This window comes from Mustela erminea, chromosome 9 (assembly GCF_009829155.1).
Source record: "Mustela erminea isolate mMusErm1 chromosome 9, mMusErm1.Pri, whole genome shotgun sequence".
Taxonomy (NCBI): Eukaryota; Metazoa; Chordata; class Mammalia; order Carnivora; family Mustelidae; genus Mustela; species Mustela erminea.
The window spans coordinates 97,541,325-97,562,948 of NC_045622.1; the positions used below are offsets into that span (position 1 = coordinate 97,541,325).

The following is a 21,624-nucleotide window of genomic DNA, read 5'->3' on the forward strand; positions in this document are numbered from 1 at the left end:
GCTCACTCAGGTCTGTTCTCACGGAGTCTTGGTGTTCTGGGGACTCTCTGGCTGGAATAAGCCTGAACTGCCCAAGGATCCTTACAGAAAACAGGCGTCCTCCCTGGCGTTGCTCTCTCTGTTTTATTCTCAGTGTCCAGATATCAGCCCTGCTGCACAGTATCTTAGTATTTCTTAGGTTCCTGCCTTTGAATGCATCAAGTGTGAGTTGATTGATTTTTTTTTCTTGTATCTCTGGAATCCTCCTCCATCAGCCATTTTCTTGTTCATCCTTTAGCTGCTGAGGACACGTCCTCTCTGGGCGATCAGATGCTCCTACTTCCCAAGTCAGGAGTGTTGTCTAGTGATTAAGAAGGTGCTTTTGAACCCTGGTTTGCATTACTGGCTCTGGCCTTTACTAGTGCAGGAACGTGGCCAAGTCACTCATTCACTCTGACCCTCATTTTCCTCATTTGAAAACATAGGAGCAATCACAGTAGTGCCTCAGAGTGATGTTGTGTTGATTAAGTGAGATGATGCCTTTAAATCACATTGTGTAGGTCCTGGCATACAGATCTCCTTGATCAAGGCAAGCAGACCGTATACCACTATGGTTACTATTCCCTCTGCCCAGAGGGTGCCTCCACACAAATCTTATTCTTTAGAGGCTTGCCATATGACTGCCCAGACCATGGTGGAGTTATTGCTCACGGCCCGGGAGAGTGGAGGGGTCAGAGTTCACAGAGCCGCCGGCTTCCCCAGCCTTTCAAACAGGCTGTCCTGGTATGTGGTCTCTGACACCACTTAATTGTTTGGAGATGGAGGAATTCAGGGTGTGTTTCACTGAGCTGCAGTCTTGGCTCCCTTTTCCTGTAGCCCAGGCCCACCCTGCAAGGTGTTCTTTCCTGTAAATGAAACTTCTGATACCTGAAGCTTGAAGGACTGTTAGAAGATTTATTTACGGGGCACCTGGGGGGCTAAGCATCTGCCTTCAGTGGGTTAAGCATCTGCCTTCGGCTCAGGTCATGATACCAGGGTCCTGGGATCGAGTCCCCCATCAGGCTCCTTATTCAGTAGGAGGCCTGCTTCTCCCTCTCCCTCTGCCTGCTGCTCCCCCTGTTGGTGCTTGCTCTCTCTCTCTCTCTGTCTAATACATAAATACAATCTTTAAAAAAGATTTATTTACATTCTAGTCTTTTAAAGTAGGAATGTTTCTAGATTGCATTATAAACTTCCTTTCTCTTTCAAGACAGACAATGTATCTGAAAACTGGTAAGGGATCCCATACAGTGTAAGGCATTGCAAACATGTAATGTGGACCTCTAACTCCCAACCAACCCCAGACAAAGCAGTGAAAAGAATTAGTAATGACAAAAAGCTACCTACTTGCTTTTTCTATTTTTAAAAAAATATTTTATTTATTTATTTCGAAAGAGAGAGAAGGAGTGCAAACACAAGTGAGCATGAGCAGGGGGAGGGGCAGGAGTAGAGGGAGAGAGGAAATCTTTTTTTTGTTTTTTTTTTTAGATTTTTGACTGAGAGAGAGAGAGAGATCACAAGTAGGCAGAGAGGCAGGCAGAGACAAAGAGGGAAGCAGGCTCCCTGCTGAGCAGAGAGCCTGATGTGGGGCTCAATCCCAGGACCCTGAGATCATGACTCGAGCTGAAGGCAGAGGCTTAACCCACTGAGCCCCCCAGGTGCCCCAAGAGAGGGAATCTTTTTAAAAAAAATTTAAAATTTTTTAATCTTTAAATTTTTTAAATAATCTTTTTATTTTTTAATTAATTTTTTATTTATTTCCGGCATAACAATATTCATTATTTTTTCACCACACCCAGTGCTCCATGCAATCCGTGCCCTCTATAATACCCACCACCTGGTACCCCAACCTCCCACCCACCCGCCAATTCAAACCCCTCAGATTGTTTTTTAGAGTCCATAGTCTCTCATGGTTCACCTCCCCTTCCAATTTCCCCCAACTCCCTTCTCCTCTCTAACTCTTTTATTTTTTTTTACTAACATATAATGTATTATTAGCCCCAAGGGTACAAGTCTGTGAATCGCCAGGTTTACACACTTCACAGCACTCACCATAGTACATACCTTCCCCAGTGTCCATAACCCCACCACCCTCTCCCTAGCCCCCTCCCCCGGCAAGCCTCTGTTTTGTGAGATTAAGAATCTCTTATGGTTTGTCTCCCTCCCGATCCCATCTCGTTTCATTGATTCTTTTTCTACCCCCCAAACCCCCCACGTTGCATATCTACTTCCTCATATCAGGGAGATCATATGATAGTTGTCTTTCTCTGATTGACTTATTTTGCTAAGCATAATACCCTCTAGTTCCATCCACGTCGTCTCAAATGGCAAGATTTCATTTCTTTTGATGGTTGCAGAGTATTCCATTGTTATATATATACCACCTCTTCTTTATCCATTCGTCTGTTGATGGACATCTAGGTTATTTTATAGTTTGGCTATTGTGGACATTGCTGCTCTAAACATTCAGGTGCATGTGCCCCTTCGGATCACTACATTTGTATCTTTAGGGTAAATACCCAGTAGTGCAATTGCTGGGTTGTAGGGTAGCTCTATTTGCAACTTTTTGAGGAACTTCCATGCTGTTTTCCAGAGTGGTTGCACCAGCTTGCATTCCCACCAGCAGTGTAGGAGGGTTCCCCTTCTGAGAGAGGAAATCTTAAACAGACTCCATGCTGAGCAGGAAGCCTGAGGTGGAGCTTGCTTTCAAGACCCCAAGACATGCTACCTCCTTTGGGCAATGTACACTGTGAATCTCTGAAGTTTTTCAGTAGTAGAAGGCCAAGGAAGGAAGGAAGGTGTACACACCAGCATTGCAAGAGGGAGGGGACTGGAAGAGAGCCCTGCGGGAGGGATAAAGAGAGCTCTCTGATCAGATGATCTACAGTGTCTCCCAGATTGCATTGTAGTTCCACTTGTTGGTGGAACTCGCAAGTACTTAAACACTAATTTTTTGAGCTTCCTTTTCTTCATCTCTAAAATGAGCATATTATAATAGTTATCTTAAAGGTTGTGGTGATCATGAACTGGGAGAAGGTGTGAAGCTCATGGACGGAGTCTGGCCTCCAGAAGCTCTGCCATGGTGATGGGGACGTGATAGCAGGAGGGGGGATCACTTACATTCTCTGCCATCCTGATTCATATCCTCACCAACTAAGAGGGCCAAGGGTATATTGATGGTTTAAGGATGGCATGAGGGTATGAGAGAGGAGTAATTTAGTAAGTATGTAAGTAAATAAGATAAGTATGAGAGAGGAGGAAACAAGGACAGAAATGAGTATAAACTTGGGCAAATTACTTAATCTCTCTAAGCCTCACTTTCCTTATTTGTAAAATGGGGCTAAGTATGGTAAATACATAAGAATGTTTTGAGGATGAAATAACATAAGCCATGTATTATTTTATTATTGTATAATACAAATCATGAAAGTGAAGCACAGATGATGATGGTGATTTTCCCTGGGAAAGTCTAGGTCAGAATAGAATCTCTTGAATGGAAGGAAAGGGAGGGTAAGTCATGCTGTGGAGAAGCACGTTGTTTGCTCTTTAAACTTGGAGGGATTGGCTTGAAGAATCGGTAGCTGAGTACCTTGTCCATTAGGTATCCCTAGTTTTATGATTCTTTGTATTTGATATTTAATAAAAAAGTTTTGAAATAAATGGAAATGGGAAAGAAACTTGGAAATAAATCCTACGACATTGCCCTTGTGAACCAGTCCCCCACCAAGTCTGACCAGCGGCCATTGAGATCTAGTAATGCTTGATATGTAGTGGGCACCTACTAAATGCTGGGCACTGTGCTATTTCTACATTATCTCACAATAGTTACCCTAGGTGATATGTATTACTATCTGCACCTGACATATGAGGGAATTATCTTTCTGAGAGGTCAGGTGACTTGCCCAATGTCATTTGCCTACGCATTCACTTCCTTATTCATGCATTTCTTTGCTCAACATGCTTTCATGATTTTTCCAGGTCTGCCTCTGGTCTATCCCAGCTGGGGTAGACATTTACATGGAACCTCAAAGTTTCTATATAACTAAATGCTTTCTATAGACAGTATTTTAACTACGGCATAAAGAGGTGTTATGGGTATTGGTTATGACAATGTGTGACCTTGAGAAAATAACCATGAGTTTTAGATCCTGCCTATGTAAAATGAAGGAATAAATAAAATGCATTTTAAAGGTAATTGTGTTGATTTAAAATAATATATGCAGGGAGCCAAGTCTGTCTGGCACATGTTAGTGTCAGTTAACATGAGCTCAATGAAATAAGATTACTTGCAGTTGTGAAGTCCTGTATATGTATAGGTTGTTACCCTTATTTTTGACTTCCATTATTTATTTTGACTTCTATTATTTATTCATTCATTTAATGAAAAAATACGAATTTAGAACTATTATGTGCCAGGCATATTCTAAACACTTGAGGTATATTAGATAAACAAACAGACAGTAAGCCCTGCTTCATACAACTCCTGTTCTAGTAGAGGATGCAGACAATAAAATAAATATAATAAATAAATTGATTATATAATATGTGCAATGGAAGTAATATGTGCAATGGAAAGAAGAAAAAGTGGAACAGAGTAAGGAAGATTGGGAGTGCTGAGATGTCGCAATTTTGAACAGGGTGATCAAATAGTTGTCTTGAGAAAGTGTGTTTGCAAAAAGACTTCAGGGACATGAGAGAGTTAGCCAATAAATATTTAAGGGAAGAATGTCCTGGGTAGAAGGAACAACCAGAGCAAAGATTCCAAGGTGACAGCATGCCTGGTGTGTTTGATGAATATTATGGAGGCCAGTGTGCTTGAAACAAGGGAACGGAGGGGAGAGCTGGAGGAGATGAGGTCAGAAAGGCAGTGGGGGTAGGCCCATGTACGGCACTGTGCATCATGGCAGTTGTCCTGGGTTTTACTCTGAATGGAAGGGCACCCATGGAAGGGCTTGGAGGAAGTGCTTCAGCTGTCATGAGGAGAGCAGACTCGGGGAGCAGAATGTGGTAGAGGACAATTAAGGGAACCACTAGGAAGGAAGGGAGAGGTGGCTGTGGCTCAGAGCAGGGAGGAAGCTGTGGACATGGTAGAAGTAGATTCTCATTACATTGTGAAGGCAAAGACAAAATAAGTCTTAACTGAATAGGTGTGAGATGTGAGAAAAGAGGAAACAAGGAGGACTCCCAGATTTTTAGGCTGGCCATTCAGAAAGGCATGGTCACATCATTGGAGATAGAAGTCTGTCTGGAGAATATATTTTCTGGGAGAGGGAAGGTGTTCCTTTTGGACATGTTGAGGTACACAGGGCAGATATTTATTCATTATTTTATTTTACAAACACAACCTGAACTCACTATGTGAGTGCATATTGTGTGCAGACATTGAACATTACCTATATACAAGTGGTCAGAAGCCTTGCTATCAAGCAACTGAGAGTCTAGTGGGGGCATATAAATGAACAATTAGAGCAAAACATCATCATGACAGTGTGCTCCAGAAGCAATGGAACATAGAGGAATTGATGGGTATCCTTATCTTTTTAAACCTTTTTTTTCTTTCTGGAAATTTCACCACATTTACTTCTTTAAATTTGAACCATCTTTCATGCATTCTGTTCTTCCTTCTGGGACTTCTTTTTTATTGAAGAATAGTGGACAGACATACAGTGTTACATTAGTTTTAGGTGTACGACTCAGTAAATCAAGAATTCTGTATATTACGCAATGCACATCATAAGCACAGTCACCAGATTGTACCATACAACATTGTTACACTATCAACTAATTAACTAATTTTTATTTGAGTATAGTTGACACATGATGTTACATTAGTTTCTGGTGTACAACGTAGTGATTTGACAAGTTTATACATGAAGCTATGTTTGCTACAAGTACAGCTAACCATCTATCCCATTATATCACTATTACAATGTCATTGACTGTATTCTTTATTCTCTGCATTTTATTCCTGTGACTTACACTTTCCATAACTGAGGCCTGTGTCTCCTCTCCTCTTCATGCATTTTGCCCAAAACGCTCTCACCTTCCTCTTTGACAATGATCAGTTTGTTCTCTGTATTTATATTTCTGATTCTGCTTTTTGTTTAATTATTTTGTTCTAGATTCCATATATGAGCGTAGTCTTATGGTTTTTGTCATTCTCAGTCTAACTTTACTTAGCATAATATCTTCTAGGTCCAACCATGTTGTCTCAAATGGAATGATCTCATCCTTTTTAATGGTTGTGTAACAGTCCGTGAGTGTGTGTGTGTGTGTGTGTGTGTGTGTGTGTATCACATTTTCTTTATCCATTCATCTTCAGATGGGCACTTAAGTATCCTCTGTGTTTTGGCATTTGTAAATAATGTGAAATAAACACAGGGGTGCATTTTTTTTTTTTTTAGTTAGAGTTTTCATTTTCCCTGGGTAAATACCCAATAGTAAAATTTTTAGATCATATGGTATTTCTATTTTTAATTTTTTGGGGACCCTCCATACTGTTTTTCAGTGGTTGTACTATTTTACATTTCCACCAAGAGTGCATGAATGTTCCTTTTTCTCCACATCCTTGCCAACACTTGCTGTTTCTTATCTTTCTTGATGTTAGCCATTCTAACAGGTGTGAGGTGATATCTCATTGTTGTGATTTGCATTTCCCTGATGATTAGTGATATTGAGCATCTTTTCATGTGTTTATTGGCCATCTTGCATGTCTTCTTTGGAAAAATGTCTGTTCAGGTTCTCTGCCCACTTTTTATTTATTTATTTATTTATTTATTTATTTATTTATTTATTTTTGGTGTTGAGTTGTAGAAGTTCTTTATATATTTTGCACATTAACTCTTTATTAGATATATAATTTGCAAATACCTTATCTATTCAGTAGGTTGTCTTTTTGTTTTGTTGATGCTTTCTTTCACTGCTCAAATGCCTTTTATTTTCAGTGTAGTCCCACTAGGTTACTTTTACTTCTTTTTTTCTTCCCTTAGGAGATGTAGCTAGAAAAATGTCACTCTGGTCAATGTCAGAGAAATTATTGCCTGTGTTCTCTTTTAGGATTTATATGATTTGGGGTCTCACGTTTAGGTCTTTAATCCATTTAGACTTTACTTTTTGTGTATGGTGTTAGAAAGTAGTAGTCCAATTTTATTCTTTTACGTGTAGCTGTCCAGTTTTCCCAGCAGCATTTTTTGAAAAGTATGTCTTTATTGTATATTTGTCTCTTCTTTGTCATAGATTAATTGACCACAAATGTGGGTTTACTTCTGAGCTCTCTGCTCTGTTCCATTGATCTATGGGTCTATATTTGTATCAGTACCATACTGTTTTGATTACTACAACTTTGTGGTACTTTTTGAAATCTGGAATTGTGATACCTCCAGCTTCTTTCTCAGGATTGTTTTGGCTATTTGGGGCCTTTTGTGGTTCCATACAAATTTTAGTTTTATTTGTTCTAGCTTTGTGAAAAATGCTGTGTTGGTATTTTGATAAGGGTGGCATTGAATCTGTAGATTGCCTTGGGTACTTTGGGCATTTTACCAATGTTAATTCTTCCAACCCATGAGCATGGAATATCTTTCCATTTGTTTGTGTCATCTTCAATTTATTTCATCAGTGTTTTATGGTTTTTGGAATACAGGTCTTTCTCCTCTTTATTTCCAGTATTTTATTCTTTTTGGTGTAATTGTAAATGGTATTTTAAAAATTTCTCTTTCGGGGCGCCTGGGTGGCTCAGTGGTTAAGGCCTCTGCCTTTGGCTCAGGTCATGATCCCAGGGTCCTGGGATCGAGCCTCACATCAGGCTCTCTCCTCAACGGGGAGCCTGCTTCCTCCTCCTCTCTCTCTCTGCCTCTCTGCCTACTTGTGATCTGTCAAATAAATAAAAATCTTAAAAAAAATATTTCTCTTTCTGCAACTTCATTGTTAGTGCACAGAAATGCTATTGGTTTCTGGGTATTAATTTTTTATCTTGCCACCTTGCTGAATTTATTTATTACTCGGAGTAGTTTTTTGGTGGTGTCTTTATAATTTTCTATGTAGAGTATCATGTTATATACAGATAGTGACAATTTAACTTTTTTTTTTTTTTTTTTTTTACTGATACGGATGCCCCTTCCTCTCTCCTTCCCCGCCATTCTTTTTCTTCCTTCTTCTTTCCTCCCCCTTTCTTTCTTTCTTCCTCCCTCCCTTCCTTCCTTCCTTCCTTCCTTCCTTCCTTCCTTCCTTCCTTCCTTCACCTGATTGCTGTGGCTAGGACTTCCAGTACTGTATTCAATAAAAGTGGTAAGAGTGGACGTCCTTGTTCTTGTTCCTGACCTTAGAGGGAAAACTCTCAGTTTTTCACCATTGAGTATGATGTTAATTGTAGTTTTTCATATTTGCCCTTTATTATGTTGAGGTGTGTGGTATGTTCTCTTTCTTCCTATTTTGTTTAGAGGTTTTTGTTTTGGTTATTATCATGAATGGATGTTGAATCTTGTCAAATGCTTTATCTGTGTCTTTTGGGATGATCATATGATTTTTATCCTTTGTTTTATTGATGCAGTGTATGATGTTGACAGCTTTGTGAATATTAAACCATCTTTGCATCCTGTGAATAAATCCCACCTGATTGTGGCAAATGATCTTTCTTTATACTGTATTGTCAGATTTGGTTTGCTAGTATTTTGCATCTATATTCATCAGCGATATTGGCCTATAGTTTTCTTTTTTGATGATGTCTTTGGTTTTGTTATCAGGGTAATCCTGGCCTCATAGCATGTATTTGGAAGCTTTCTTTCCTCTTCTATTTTTTGAAATAGTTTTAAGAGAATAGTAATTAACTCTTCTTTATTTTTATTTACTTATTTTTTGAGAGAGAGAGAGAGAGAGAGAGAGAGAGAAAGTGAGTGCAGAGGGAGAGAGAAAATCCCAAATCCCAAATCCCAAATCCAAAATCCATGCTGGGCAAAATCCATGCGGGGCTTGATCTCACAACCCTGAGCCAAAATCAAGGGTCAGACACTTTAACCAACTCAGCCATCCAGGTGCCCCTAAATCTTCTTTAAATGTTTGGCAGAAATTCACTGTGAACTCATCTTATCCTGCACTTTTATTTTATTTATTTTTTTTAGTAGTTTTTTGATTACCAATTCAATTTTATTACTTATAATTGGTCTATTCAGATTTTCAATTTCTTTCTGGTTCAGTTTTGGAAGATTGTGTATTTTTAGGAATTTATCCATTTCTTCTAGGTTGTCCAGTTTTTTTGGCATATAATTTTTCATAGTATTCTCTTATAATCATTTGTATTTCTGCTGTGTCATTTTTACTTCTCTCTCATTTCTGATTTTATTTATTTGTGTCCTTTCCCTTTTTTCTTGATGAGTCTGGTTAAGGGCTTGTCAGTTTTGATTATCTTTTTAAAGAACCAGTTCTTGGTTTCTTTTTTTGTTTTTTTTTTTTTTTGCTTTTGTCTCTATATTACTTATTTCTGCTCTAATCTTTATTATTTCCTTTGTTCTACTCACTTTGGGTTTTGTTTGTTCTTTTTCTGGTTCCTTTAGGTATAAGATTAGATTGTTCATTTTTTTCTTGTTTCTTGAGGTAGACCTTGTATTGCTATATATTTCCCTCTTAGAACTGCTTTCACTGTGTCCTAGAGATTTTGGACTCTTGTGTTTTCATCTTCATTTCTCTCCATGTATTTTTTTTTAATTTCTTCTTTTTTGTAAAGATTTATTTATTTATTTATTTGACAGATCACAAGTAGACAGAGAGGCAGGCAGAGAGAGAGAGAGAGAGAGAGAGAGAGAGAGAAGCAGGCTCCCTGCTGAGCAGAGAACCCGATGCGGGACTCCATCCCAGGACCCGAGATCATGACCTGAGCCGAAGGCAGCGGCTTAACCCACTGAGCCACCCAGGCGCCCCTTTAATTTCTTCTTTGACACCTTTAGTGACCCCCTGGTTGCTTAGTATCATTTTGTTTAGTCTCCAGGTTTTTTTTTGTGTGTTTTTTTTTTCTAGTTTTTCTTTTCCTTGTGATTTATTCTAGTTTCATAGTGTTATGGTCATAAAAGATGCATGGTATGATTTAGTCTTCTTAAATTATTTATTCTATTTTCATAGTGTTATGGTCATAAAAGATGCATGGTATGATTTAGTCTTCTTAAATTTATTGAGGCTTGTTTTGTGGCCTAATATGTGATCTATTTTGGAGAATGTTCCCTGTGCACTTCAAAGTAGTGTGTATTCCATGCATCTGGATGTTTATAGAAGCAACGTCCACAATAGCCAAACTATGGAAAGAACCTAGATGTCCATCAACAGATGAATGGATAAAGAAGATGGGGTATATACATACAATGGAATACTATGCAGCCATCAAAAGAGATGAAATCTTGCCATTTGCGACGACATGGATGGAACTAGAGGGTATTAAGCTTAGTGAAATAAGTCAATCAGAGAAAGACAATTACCATATGATCTCCCTGATATGAGGAAGTTGAGATGCAACTGGGGAGTTTGGGGCTAGGAAAGGAATAAATGAAACAAGATGGGATCAGGAGGGAGACAAACCACAAGAGACTCTTAATCTCACAAAACAAACTGAGTTGCCAGGGGAAGGGGAGTAGGGAGAGGGTGGTTAGGTTATGGACATTGGGGAGGGTACGTGCTATGGTGAGTGCCGTGAAGTGTGTAAACCTGGTGATTCACAGACCTGTACCCCTGGGGCTAATAATACATTATATGTTAATTAAAAAATAATAGTGTGTATGCTATTGTTTTTGGATGAAATGTTCTGTATGTATCTGTTAAGTACATCTGGTCCAATGTATCACTCGAAGACATTGTTATTGTATTATTGTATCATTGTATTACCATCATTTTCTCTCCTTATGTCTATTAATATCTGCTTCATGTGCTTAGCTGCTCCAGTGATGGGTGTGTATATATTTACAATTGTTGTATCCTTCTGTTGGATTGATCCCTTTATCATGATGTAATGCTTTTCTTTATCTTTTGTTATCACCTTTGTTTTAATGTATTTTGACTGATATAAGTATTGCCTCATGGCTTTTTTTTTTTTCACTTCCATTTGCATGATGAAAATTTTCCCATCCCTTCATTTTCGGTTTGTATGTGTCTTTAGGTCTGAGGTGAGTTTCTTGTTGGCAGCATATAGATGTATCTTGTTTTTAAATCCACCCCACCACTCTATGTCTTTTGATTGGTGCATTTAGGACGTTTACTTTCAAAGTAATTATTGATAGCTATGTAATTATTGCTATTTTAAAAATTTGTTTTCATAGTTCTTCTTTGTTCCTTTTTTTTCTTTTAAAGATTTTTTTTTATTTTTTTGACAGGCAGAGATCATAAGTAGGCAGAGAGGCAGGCAGAGAGAGAGAGAGGAAGGAAGCAGGCTCCCCGCTGAGCAGAGAGCCTGATGCCGGGCTCGATCCCAGGATCCTGGGATCATGACCTGAGCCGAGGGCAGAGGCTTTAACCCACTGAGCCACCCTGGCACCCCTTCTTTGTTCCTTTCATTTTCTCTTGCTTTTTCTTTGTGATTGATGAATAGCCATTAGTGTTTTGTTTGGCTTTCTTTTTATGTTTTGTGTATGTATCATAGGTTTTGTGTTTGTGGTTATCATGAGATTCCTATATAGCATCCTAAGTAAATAGCAGTGCATATTAATTTGATGGTCATTTAAATTCAACACATTTTATATTTATTTTAATTTATTTTATTTTTTTAATTTAAATTCAATTAGCCAACATAGAGTACATCATTCATTTCAGATGTACAGTTCAGGAATTCATCAGTTCACATTCTATATTTTTAAAAAACTCAGAAAAAGGATAAATCTTTTTCTTTTTCCTTTTTCTTCCCTTTTTAATTCATTCTCCACATTTTAAAAAAGAGATCTTATTTATGTATTTGACAGAGAGAGACACAGCAAGAAAGGGAACACAAGCAGGGGGAGTGGGGGAGGGAGAAGCACAGGGAAGGCAGGGGCGGCTGATGTGGGACTCTGTCCCAGGATCCTGGGATCATGACCTGAGCAAGAAGCAGACATTTAATGACTGAGCCACCCAGGTGACCCCTTCTTCACATTTTATACAGAGCTGTCATATGTTACATCTTTTTATTCATAGTCTTTAAATATTTAATTATGGCCATTTTTACTTCCCACCTAAAGAAGCCCCTTAAAAAAAAAACATTTAACATTTCTTGTAAGGCTACTTTAGTGATGATTAACTCCTTTATCTTTTGTTCTTAGAGAAAGTTTTGGGTCAATCTGGTTTGATCTGGCTTCTTGTGGCTTTGTTTTGGAATGCTGCCAGGACTGGCCTCTGACTTTCCCAGTACCTGGCAATGGTTTCTTTACTGGCCTCTAGGTGTTTTGTTAGAACCTAATTAACTGCCTCTAACATTAAATGTTCTTTTATTTATTTATTTTACTTACTATTATTTTTTATTATGTTCTGTTAGTCACCATACAGTACATCATTAGTTTTTTAAAACTACCGGATTTTTTTCTGAGCCCAAGGACAGAAGGATCTGTTCCAAGGCCCTTAGAACTATTCCTCCCCTCTCCTGCTTATAGCACCAGGGGTGGGGTTCTCTTTGTAACCAACATCTCTGTCTCTCTTGCTGTTCTTTTGCCATTCTATCTTAGGTTGTTTAGTAGCTGTTCAGTCAGCCCCCAGCTCTTCTGGAATAGTTCTATTAATAGGTACAATTTGTTGCGTTCTGTGGAGAATGTGAGTTCAGTCTTCTTCTTCTTCTTTTTTTTTTTTTAGGGCCTCTTTCTGCCTTTTTTTTTTTTTAAATTTATTTTCAGCGTAACAGTATTCATTGTTTTTGCACCACACCCAGTGCTCCATGCAATACCCGCCCTCCTTAATACCCTCCACCTGGCTCCCCGAATTCCCACCCCCCACCCCTTCAAAACCCTCAAATTGTTTTTCAGAGTCCATAGTCTCTCATGGTTCACCTCCCCTTCCAATTTCCCTCAACTCCTTTCTCCTCTCCATCTCCCTTTGTCCTCCATGCTATTTGTTATGCTCCACAAATAAGTGAAACCATATGATAATTGACTCTCTCTGCTTGACTTATTTCACTCAGCATAATCTCTTCCAGTCCTGTCCATGTTGCTACAAAAGTTGGGTATTCATCCTTTCTGATGGAGGCATAATACTCCATAGTGTATATGGACCACATCTTCCTTATCCATTCGTCTGTTGAAGGGCATCTTGGTTCTTTCCACATTTTGGCGACCATGGTCATTGCTGCTGTGAACATCGGGGTACAGATGGCCCTTCTTTTCAATACATCTGTATCTTTGGGGTAAATACCCAGTAGTGCATTGCAAGGTCATAGGGAAGCTCTATTTTTAATTTCTTAAGGAATCTCCACACTGTTCTCCAAAGTGGCTGCACCAACTTGCATTCCCACCAACAGTGTAAGAGGGTTCCCCTTTCTCCACATCCCCATCCCCTCCAACACATGTTGTTTCCTGTCTTGCTAATTTTGGCCATTCTAACTGGTGTAAGGTGGTATCTCAATGTGGTTTTAATTTGAATCTTCCTGATGGCTACTGATGATGAACATTTTTTCATGTGTCTGATAGCCATTTGTATGTCTTCATTGGGGAAGTGTCTGCTCATGTCTTCTGCCCATTTTTTTAATATGATTATCTGTTTTGTGTGTGTTGAGTTTGAGAAGTTCTTTGTAGATCCTGGATATCAACCTTTTGTCTGTACTGTCATTTGCAAATATCTTCTCCCATTCCGTGGGTTGCCTCTTTGTTTTGTTGACTGTTTCCTTTGCTGTGCAGAAGCTTTTGATTTTGATGAAGTCCCAAAAGTTTATTTTCGCCTTTGTTTCCTTTGCCTTTGGAGACATATCTTGAAAGAAGTAGCTGTGACTGATATCAAAGAGATTACTGCCTATGTTCTCTTCTAGGATTCTGGTGGATTCCTGTCTCACGTTGAAGTTTTTTATCCATTTTGAGTTTTTCTATGTGTACGGTGTAAGATAATGGTCGAGCTTCATTCTTCTACATCTAGCTGTCCAGTTTTCCCAGCACCATTTATTGAAGAGACTGTCTTTTTTCCACTGTATATTTTTTCCTGCTTTGTCGAAGATTATTTGACCATAGAGTTGAGAGTCCATATCTGGGCTCTCTACTCTGTTCCACTGGTCTATGTGTCTGTTTTTATGCCAGTACCATGCTGTCTGGATGATCACAGCTTTGTAATGAAGCTTGAAATCAGGTAACATGATGCCCCCATTTTATTTTTGTTTTTCAACATTTCCTTAGTGATTCGGGGTCTCTTCTGATTCCAGACAAATTTTTGGAGTATTTGCTCCAGCTCTTTGAAAAATACTGGTGGAATTTTGATCAGAATGGCATTAAAAGTATAGATTGCTCTAGGCAGTATAGACATTTTAACAATGTTTATTCTTCTGATCCAAGAGCATGGAATGGTCTTCCATCTTTTTGTGTCTTCTTCAATTTCTTTCATGAGTGTTCTGTAGTTCCTTGAGTACAGATCCTTTACATCTTTGGTTAGGTTTATTCCCAGGTATCTCATGGTTCTTGGTGCTATAGTAAATGGAATCGATTCTCTAATTTCCCTTTCTGTATTTTCATTGTTAGTGTATAAGAAAGCCACTGATTTCTGTACATTGACTTTGTATCCTTCCACGTTACTGAATAGCTATATGAGTTCTAGTAGTTTGGGGGTGGAGACAGGAATCAGAATCCTAGAGGAGAACATAGGCAGTAACCTCTGCGACATCAGCCACAGCAACTTCTTTCAAGATATGTCTCCAAAGGCAAAGGAAACAAAAGCGAAATGAACTTTTGGGACTTCATCAAAATCAAAAGCTTCTGCACAGCAAAGGAAACAGTCAAGAAAACAAAGAGGCAACCCACGGAATGGGAGAAGATATTTGCAAATGACAGTACAGACAAAAGGTTGATATCCAGGATCTACAAAGAACTTCTCAAACTCAACACACACAAAACAGATAATCATATTAAAAAAATGGGCAGAAGACATGAGCAGACACTTCTCCAATGAAGACATACAAATGGCTATCAGACACATGAAAAAATGTTCATCATCAGTAGCCATCAGGAAGATTCAAATTAAAACCACATTGAGATATCACCTTACACCAGTTAGAATGGCCAAAATTAGCAAGACAGGAAACAACATGTGTTGGAGAGGTTGTGGAGAAAGGGGAACCCTCTTACACTGTTGGTGGGAATGCAAGTTGGTGCAGCCACTTTGGAGAACAGTGTGGAGATTCCTTAAGAAATTAAAAATAGAGCTTCCCTATGACCTTTGCAATGCACTACTGGGTATTTACCCCAAAGATACAGATGTAGTGAAAAGAAGGGCCATCTGTACCCCGATGTTCACAGCAGCAATGACCATGGTCACCAAACTGTGGAAAGAACCAAGATGCCCTTCAACAGATGAATGGATAAGGAAGATGTGGTCCATATACACTATGGAGTATTATGCCTCCATCAGAAAGGATGAATACCCAACTTTTGTAGCAACATGGACAGGACTGGAAGAGATTATGCTGAGTGAAATAAGTCAAGCAGATAGAGTCAATTATCATATGGTTTCACTTATTTGTGGAGCATAACAAATAGCATGGAGGACACGGGGAAATGGAGAGGAGAAAGGAGTTGAGGGAAATTGGAAGGGGAGGTGAACCATGAGAGACTATGGACTCTGAAAAAACAATCTGAGGGTTTTGAAGGGGGGGGGTTGGAGGTTGGGGGAGCCAGGTGGAGAGTATTAAGGAGGGCAGGTATTGCATGGAGCATTGTGTGTGGTGCAAAAATAATGAATCCTGTTATGCTGAAGAGAAATAAAAACAAAAAGAACAAGAACAACAACAACAACACACCAAAGGATGGGGTTTGGAGAACTTCTAGTTTGGTGAATAGGCGGAGATTTGGGCACAGTGAACTCAGAGAGCATGGAAGCTCCATGCTCTTACCACAAACTTTGCCTTATGGATCTCTTCCATCTGGCAATTCCTGAGTTATATCATTTTATAACACATCATTTTTCTGAATTCTGTGAGCTGCTCTAGCAAATTAACCTAACCTAAGGAACATGGTCATTGGAGTCTTTGATCTATAGCCATTAGGTCAGAAGCCCTGGTGATAACCTGGGTTGCAATTGGCTTTGCAATGCGGGGCAGGGTCCAATCTTTCCGGCCTGAACTCTTAACCTGTGGGATTTGAAACTATCTCCAGATACATAGTGTCAGAATTGAATTGAATTATAGGACACCCAGCTGGTTTCTGAGAATTGCTTGTAGGTGTGGGGAACTCTTCTCCCTGCATTGCAGTTCGGTTTCAGAATCATTATTAGACCTGAATAGAGTTTTCTGATTCTCTGGATTTGGGAAACTTTCTTATGTCACACAATTTGTGTCCTTGAAGAGCTAAGTACTTTGTCGGTGTTCAGGGCAGAGGAGCCACGGCAATCAAGAACAACGTGACTGAATTTGTGTTGTTCGCCTTTTCCAGAGTAGGGAAATGCAGCACGTGTGCTTTGTGGTCTTCTCCCTCTTCCACGTGCTCACTGTCTTGGGGAACATTCTGGTCATTATCACCATCAATGCCAGCAAGACCCTCAGTGCTCCCATGTATTTCTTCCTCAGCCACCTGTCTTTTGCCGACATGTGCTATCCATCTGCTACCACACCCAAGATGATTGCTGACAATTTCGTGGTGTGCAAGACCATCTCCTTCAATGGCTGCATGACCCAACTCTTTTCTGCTCACTTCTTTGGTGGCACTGAGATCTTCCTCCTCACAGCTATGGCCTATGACTGCTATGTGGCGATCTGTAGGCCCCTGCACTACATGACCATCACCGATTGGTGGAAATTTGGCCTGCTGCCTGGGGCCTCCTGGGTGGCTGGCTTTGGGCATTCCATCTTACAGACCATTCTCACAGTCCAGCTGCCCTTTTGTGGGCCCAATGAGATCGACAACTTCTTCTGTGATGTTCATCCCTTGCTGAAGCTTGCCTGTGCAGACACTTGGTGGGGCTTATTGTGGTGGCCAACAGTGGCATGATCTCCTTGGTGTCCTTTATCATCCTTATTATCTCCTATGTGGTCATCTTATTGAACCTGAGAAGCTGGTCCTCTGAGGGCCGGCGCAAGGCTCTGTCCACATGTGACTCACACATCATCACTGTCCTTTTGGTCCTTGTGCCCCCAGGTTCCAAATACTTTGGAACCTCCCTTATCTTTTTTTCCCCCAACTCCAAAGTGTACATTCAATTGCCCCTCACAATCCCGGGCAGAAACTGGCTGCAGCTCTTGCTGCCTATGGGTCCTGTTCCCCTCCTTTACTAAAATCACTTTTTTTGCACCAAAGACCTTTCAAGAATTCCTTCTTGGCTAGTGGCTGCAGACCCCAACAACACTACTCCAAAAACACATCAATACTACTTCACCATCCCCCAAGACGGAAGACAGGCTTTCCTTCTCCCAGGACAGCAGCCCAACCAATAAGCGAGGTCACAGCTCAGCCAATGAAAGGACACTATGCTTAGAACTCTCAGTTTACTCAAATGAACTTTCTGTTTACAGGAGCCACCCCACCCTTTCCTCTATGAGTTTCCAAATGCTGGTTGCAATTCTCTGCTCTGTAGGTGTAAACCCACTCTTGTTGGTACGATAACTGGCAGTTTTATTTTCAAGGTTGACGGTGAACAGACACTGAGTAGGAGGGATCAGGAAGTTTTGAAGGAGGGAGGATTGGTGGCGATGTGTGGGAATGGAGAGCAGAGCCAGTTCTTAGCTAAGTTCTCAGCCCTTCTCTCTCTCTCCAGCAGAGCAGGGACTATGGTCCCCATTCATCCCCCTCTGTCTTCCTTCATTTTTCTGCTAGGAGCCAGGCTTATGCAGGGTGAAATTAGGAGAGCTGCATGGGATGTCTTGCTTAATTATCGTTGGTTCACAAACCAACCCTTGTAGACAGAGGGCAGGGAGAGATGGAAGAAAGAGACAGGCCACTCCAGATCAGTGGATGGCAGGTTTAATGAGCCAGGGAAGTTATGGACGAGGCAGGCTTCAGTGGCACCCAGGCCAGTAGATCTCTACACCCACTGCTAGAATCTTAAAAATTTATACCGAGGCTGTACCCGGGTTCAGTCCAGATGGTCTCACTAACTCCTTACTCTTCAAGGTGAGTGCCTGGAAGTGGTGGGCAGAGTGAACATTCCAAGGAGAGGGGATGGTGGGGAGACTCCACTTGCCTGAATCTAGCCTGAGGGTCAACCAGTGACCATGACCTCTCAGTGACCTTGTCCACTGACCATTAACCTCAATGACCTCCTCTATTGACCATTAACCATTGGTGGTTAATGACCCCATTGGGTTTCAATTTCCATGTTTACCAGTGAAGACAGTAAAAATACCTGCTTGGGAAGGTTGCTTTGTCAAGTCCTGGGTCAGGGTCTGTTGTGCAGATGGCTGCCACACTCTTTCTTTAGGCCCTTGTCTTCTCTTCCTTCTTGTCTTCCTATTCCTGTGTTCCTGCCTTTTCTCCTAAAACCCAGAATACCTTAATACTCTTCTAAATACCAGATGGATACATTCACTCCTCCAATGTTTACTGATCACATAGCATGTGGTAAGTATGCTCTTTTGTTTTTTCCCATCTGGATTTGTGTTTAGCCAATGCAGGCCACCCAGCCCCTCCTCACAGAGGTGGATGAACTTGGGGGATGAAAAAAGGCCACTGAGGTGGGAGTGTGTATTAGGATGGAGCCTGGGGCGGAGTGAAGGTGTACATGAGACACTGGTCCCTGGCCTTGGCTGCCCACGTCTGACTCCATTTCCAGCAGGCTGCAGGGCAGGAGAAGACAGTGAAGGAGACCACGAGGAACAGGTCCAGGGCTTGCTTCCACCTCCAACCCCTCTTCCTTTCTCTCCTGTGTCCTTCCTATGGAAGTCCAGGAACCAAACTCTCCACCTGGCTGGGAAGGTGAGGGAGAGAGGGTGGATGGAAGGAAGGAAGGAAGCATTGCACTCCTGAAGCTTATGTGCGTGATAAAAGTTACTGAATTCTTCTAGTATGTAAGATACTATTGTAAGTGTCTTTAGTGAGTCTTTGTCTCTGGACCGTGAACTTAGCAAGAATTTCTCAGTTTCTCCAGAACAGGGGTAATGTGGGCAACTGTTGGCAGTGAAAGTACATAAAGGTTATGGGTTAAAAATAAAAAGGGATAGAAAGAGATATGGACAAGGATATGGACAGACCTTGACATTCTTTGCCATGCTCTTCTTTATTTTGGTGTTCTTTAATGTTTTAAATCAAGTTGATAAATTTCGGTACCCAGTTCCTTGGATTAGATGTATTCTTAGGACACTTATGGCTTTGCTGCTATTGTAAATAAATAACATCTTTATTTTTTCCAGCTTTATTTACATATAGCTTACATACAACATTGTGTAAATTTAAGGTGTACAAGGTATTGGTAAGACACATTTATAAGCAAATAAATTACCATCCTAGTATTAGCCAAAACCTCCATCCTGTCATATACTTAAATTCCTTTTTGTGTAAGAACATTTAAGATTTACTCTTAGAAACATTCAAGTGTATCAAACAGTATTAAGTGTATCGACATACTCTGCATTTGATCTATAGAGCTTGTTAATCTTCTAACTGAAAGTTTGTACGCTTTGACAAATATCTTCCCGTTTCCTTTATCCCCCAGCCCTCATACCCACTGCTCTGCGGTTTCTGAGGTTTTTTTTTTAGATTTCCATGTAAGTGATACAAAACATTATTTGTCTTCCACTCTCCAACTTATTTCACTTAGCATAATGTCCTTAAGAACAAGCCATATTGATGAAATGACAAGATTTCATTCTTTTTCATGGCTGAGTAATATTCCATTGTGTATTATATTATCACATCTTCTCCATCCATTCATCTGTTAACAGCCATTAGATTGTTTCCAAAGCTTGGCTATTGGGAATAATGCTGCAATAAATACACGAGTGCAGATATCTCCCTGATATGCTGTTTTCCTTTCTTTGGATGAATACCCAGAAGGAGGATTTCTAGTTCATATAGTAATTCTGTTTTTAATTTTTTTTAAAGGATTGTTTATACTGTTTTGCATAGTGGCACGTACCATTTTACAGTCCTGCCAATAGCACATAAAGATTCCCTTTACATCCTTGCCAACACTTATTATCTCTGGTCTTTTTGGTAATAGGTGTAGGCCATAGCTCTTTGTGGTTTTGATTTGCATTTCTCCAATGATCAATGATATTGAATACCTCTTCTTGTACCTGTTGACTATTTGTATGTTTTCTTTGAAAACTGTCTATTCATTTCTCTGCTCAACATTTATTTATTTATTTATTTGTGTGTTTGTTTATTTACTGAGCTATTGAGTTGAATGAGTTCTTTCTATATTTTGGATACTAACCGTTTATCAAGAGTAGGATTTATAAATGTTTTCTCTCATTCTGTTAGTTGCGTTTTCATTTTGTTAGTTACCTTTACTGTGCATAAGATTTTAGTTTCATGTAGTCCCACTTGTTTATTTTTGCTTTTTTGTCTTTGCTTGCTTCTTTTGTTTGTTTTTTGCTTTTTGGTGTCAGATCCAAAAAAACATTGCCGTGACCTAAGTCAAGGAGTAGTCTCCTACGTTTCCCTTTAGGATTTTTATGGTTGCAGGTCTTATGTTTAAGTTTTTAATCCATTTGAGTTGATATATGTGTATGATAAGAAAGGGCCCAGTTTCATTTTTTCCTATGTGGCTATCCAGATTTCCAAATGCTATTTATTGAGGGAGACTTTCCTTTCTTCATTGTTTATTCTTGGTAACTTGTCATAAATTAAATACCATGTATGCATGAGTTTATTCCTGGGTTCTTTACTCTGTTCCATTGATCTATGTGTCTGTAATAAAGTTTGAAATAAAAATGATGCTTCTGGCTTTGCTCTTTCTGATGATTGTTTTGTCTGTAGAGGGTTTATTTGTTTCCATACAAATTTTAGGACCGATTTTTATATTTTTGTGCATAATGTCATTGGAATTATGATGGGGATTGCATTAAATTTGTAGATTGCTTTGAGTAGTATGGCTATTTTAGTAATATTTATTGTTTCAATCAATAAGAATGGGATATCTTCTCATTTTTGTGTGTCCTCAATGTTTTTCATCAATGTCTTATAGTTTTCAGCACACAGATTTTCACCAACTTGGTTAAAATTATTCCCAAGTATTATTATCTTTTGGATGCTATCATACATGGGATTTTTTCCCTTGATTTCTCTTTCAGATAGTTCCATTATTTAGTGTATAGATGCACAATTGAGTTTTTTCTCAAACCATATACTTTGTTTTTAATTTAAAAAGTACATTATATAAAGCAGGACTTATTTTTCAAAGTATATGATATTTACACAATTTTTTCCCTCTAGTCAATACAGTGAAAAGTCTAATTTTCATTTCAGAAAGTTTGGCTTTTTTATAGGAATACTACTGGTTCATCATGGTAAAGACTTTGAAAATCAAATCATGAATTTGAATTTGGAAAAT

The 21,624-nt window shown here is 39.5% G+C and overlaps 1 protein-coding gene across 1 annotated transcript; it reads left to right on the top strand.

Annotated features, from left to right (window-relative positions):
- Positions 1-670: 670 nt before the first annotated feature.
- On the top strand, positions 671-17,410 carry LOC116599860 (olfactory receptor 4S1-like). The gene is given in 5 exon segments (XM_032359812.1): positions 671-762; positions 11,150-11,156; positions 16,510-16,558; positions 16,561-17,088; positions 17,091-17,410. Coding segments are annotated over 5 exon segments (996 nt in total).
- Positions 17,411-21,624: the final 4,214 nt, after the last annotated feature.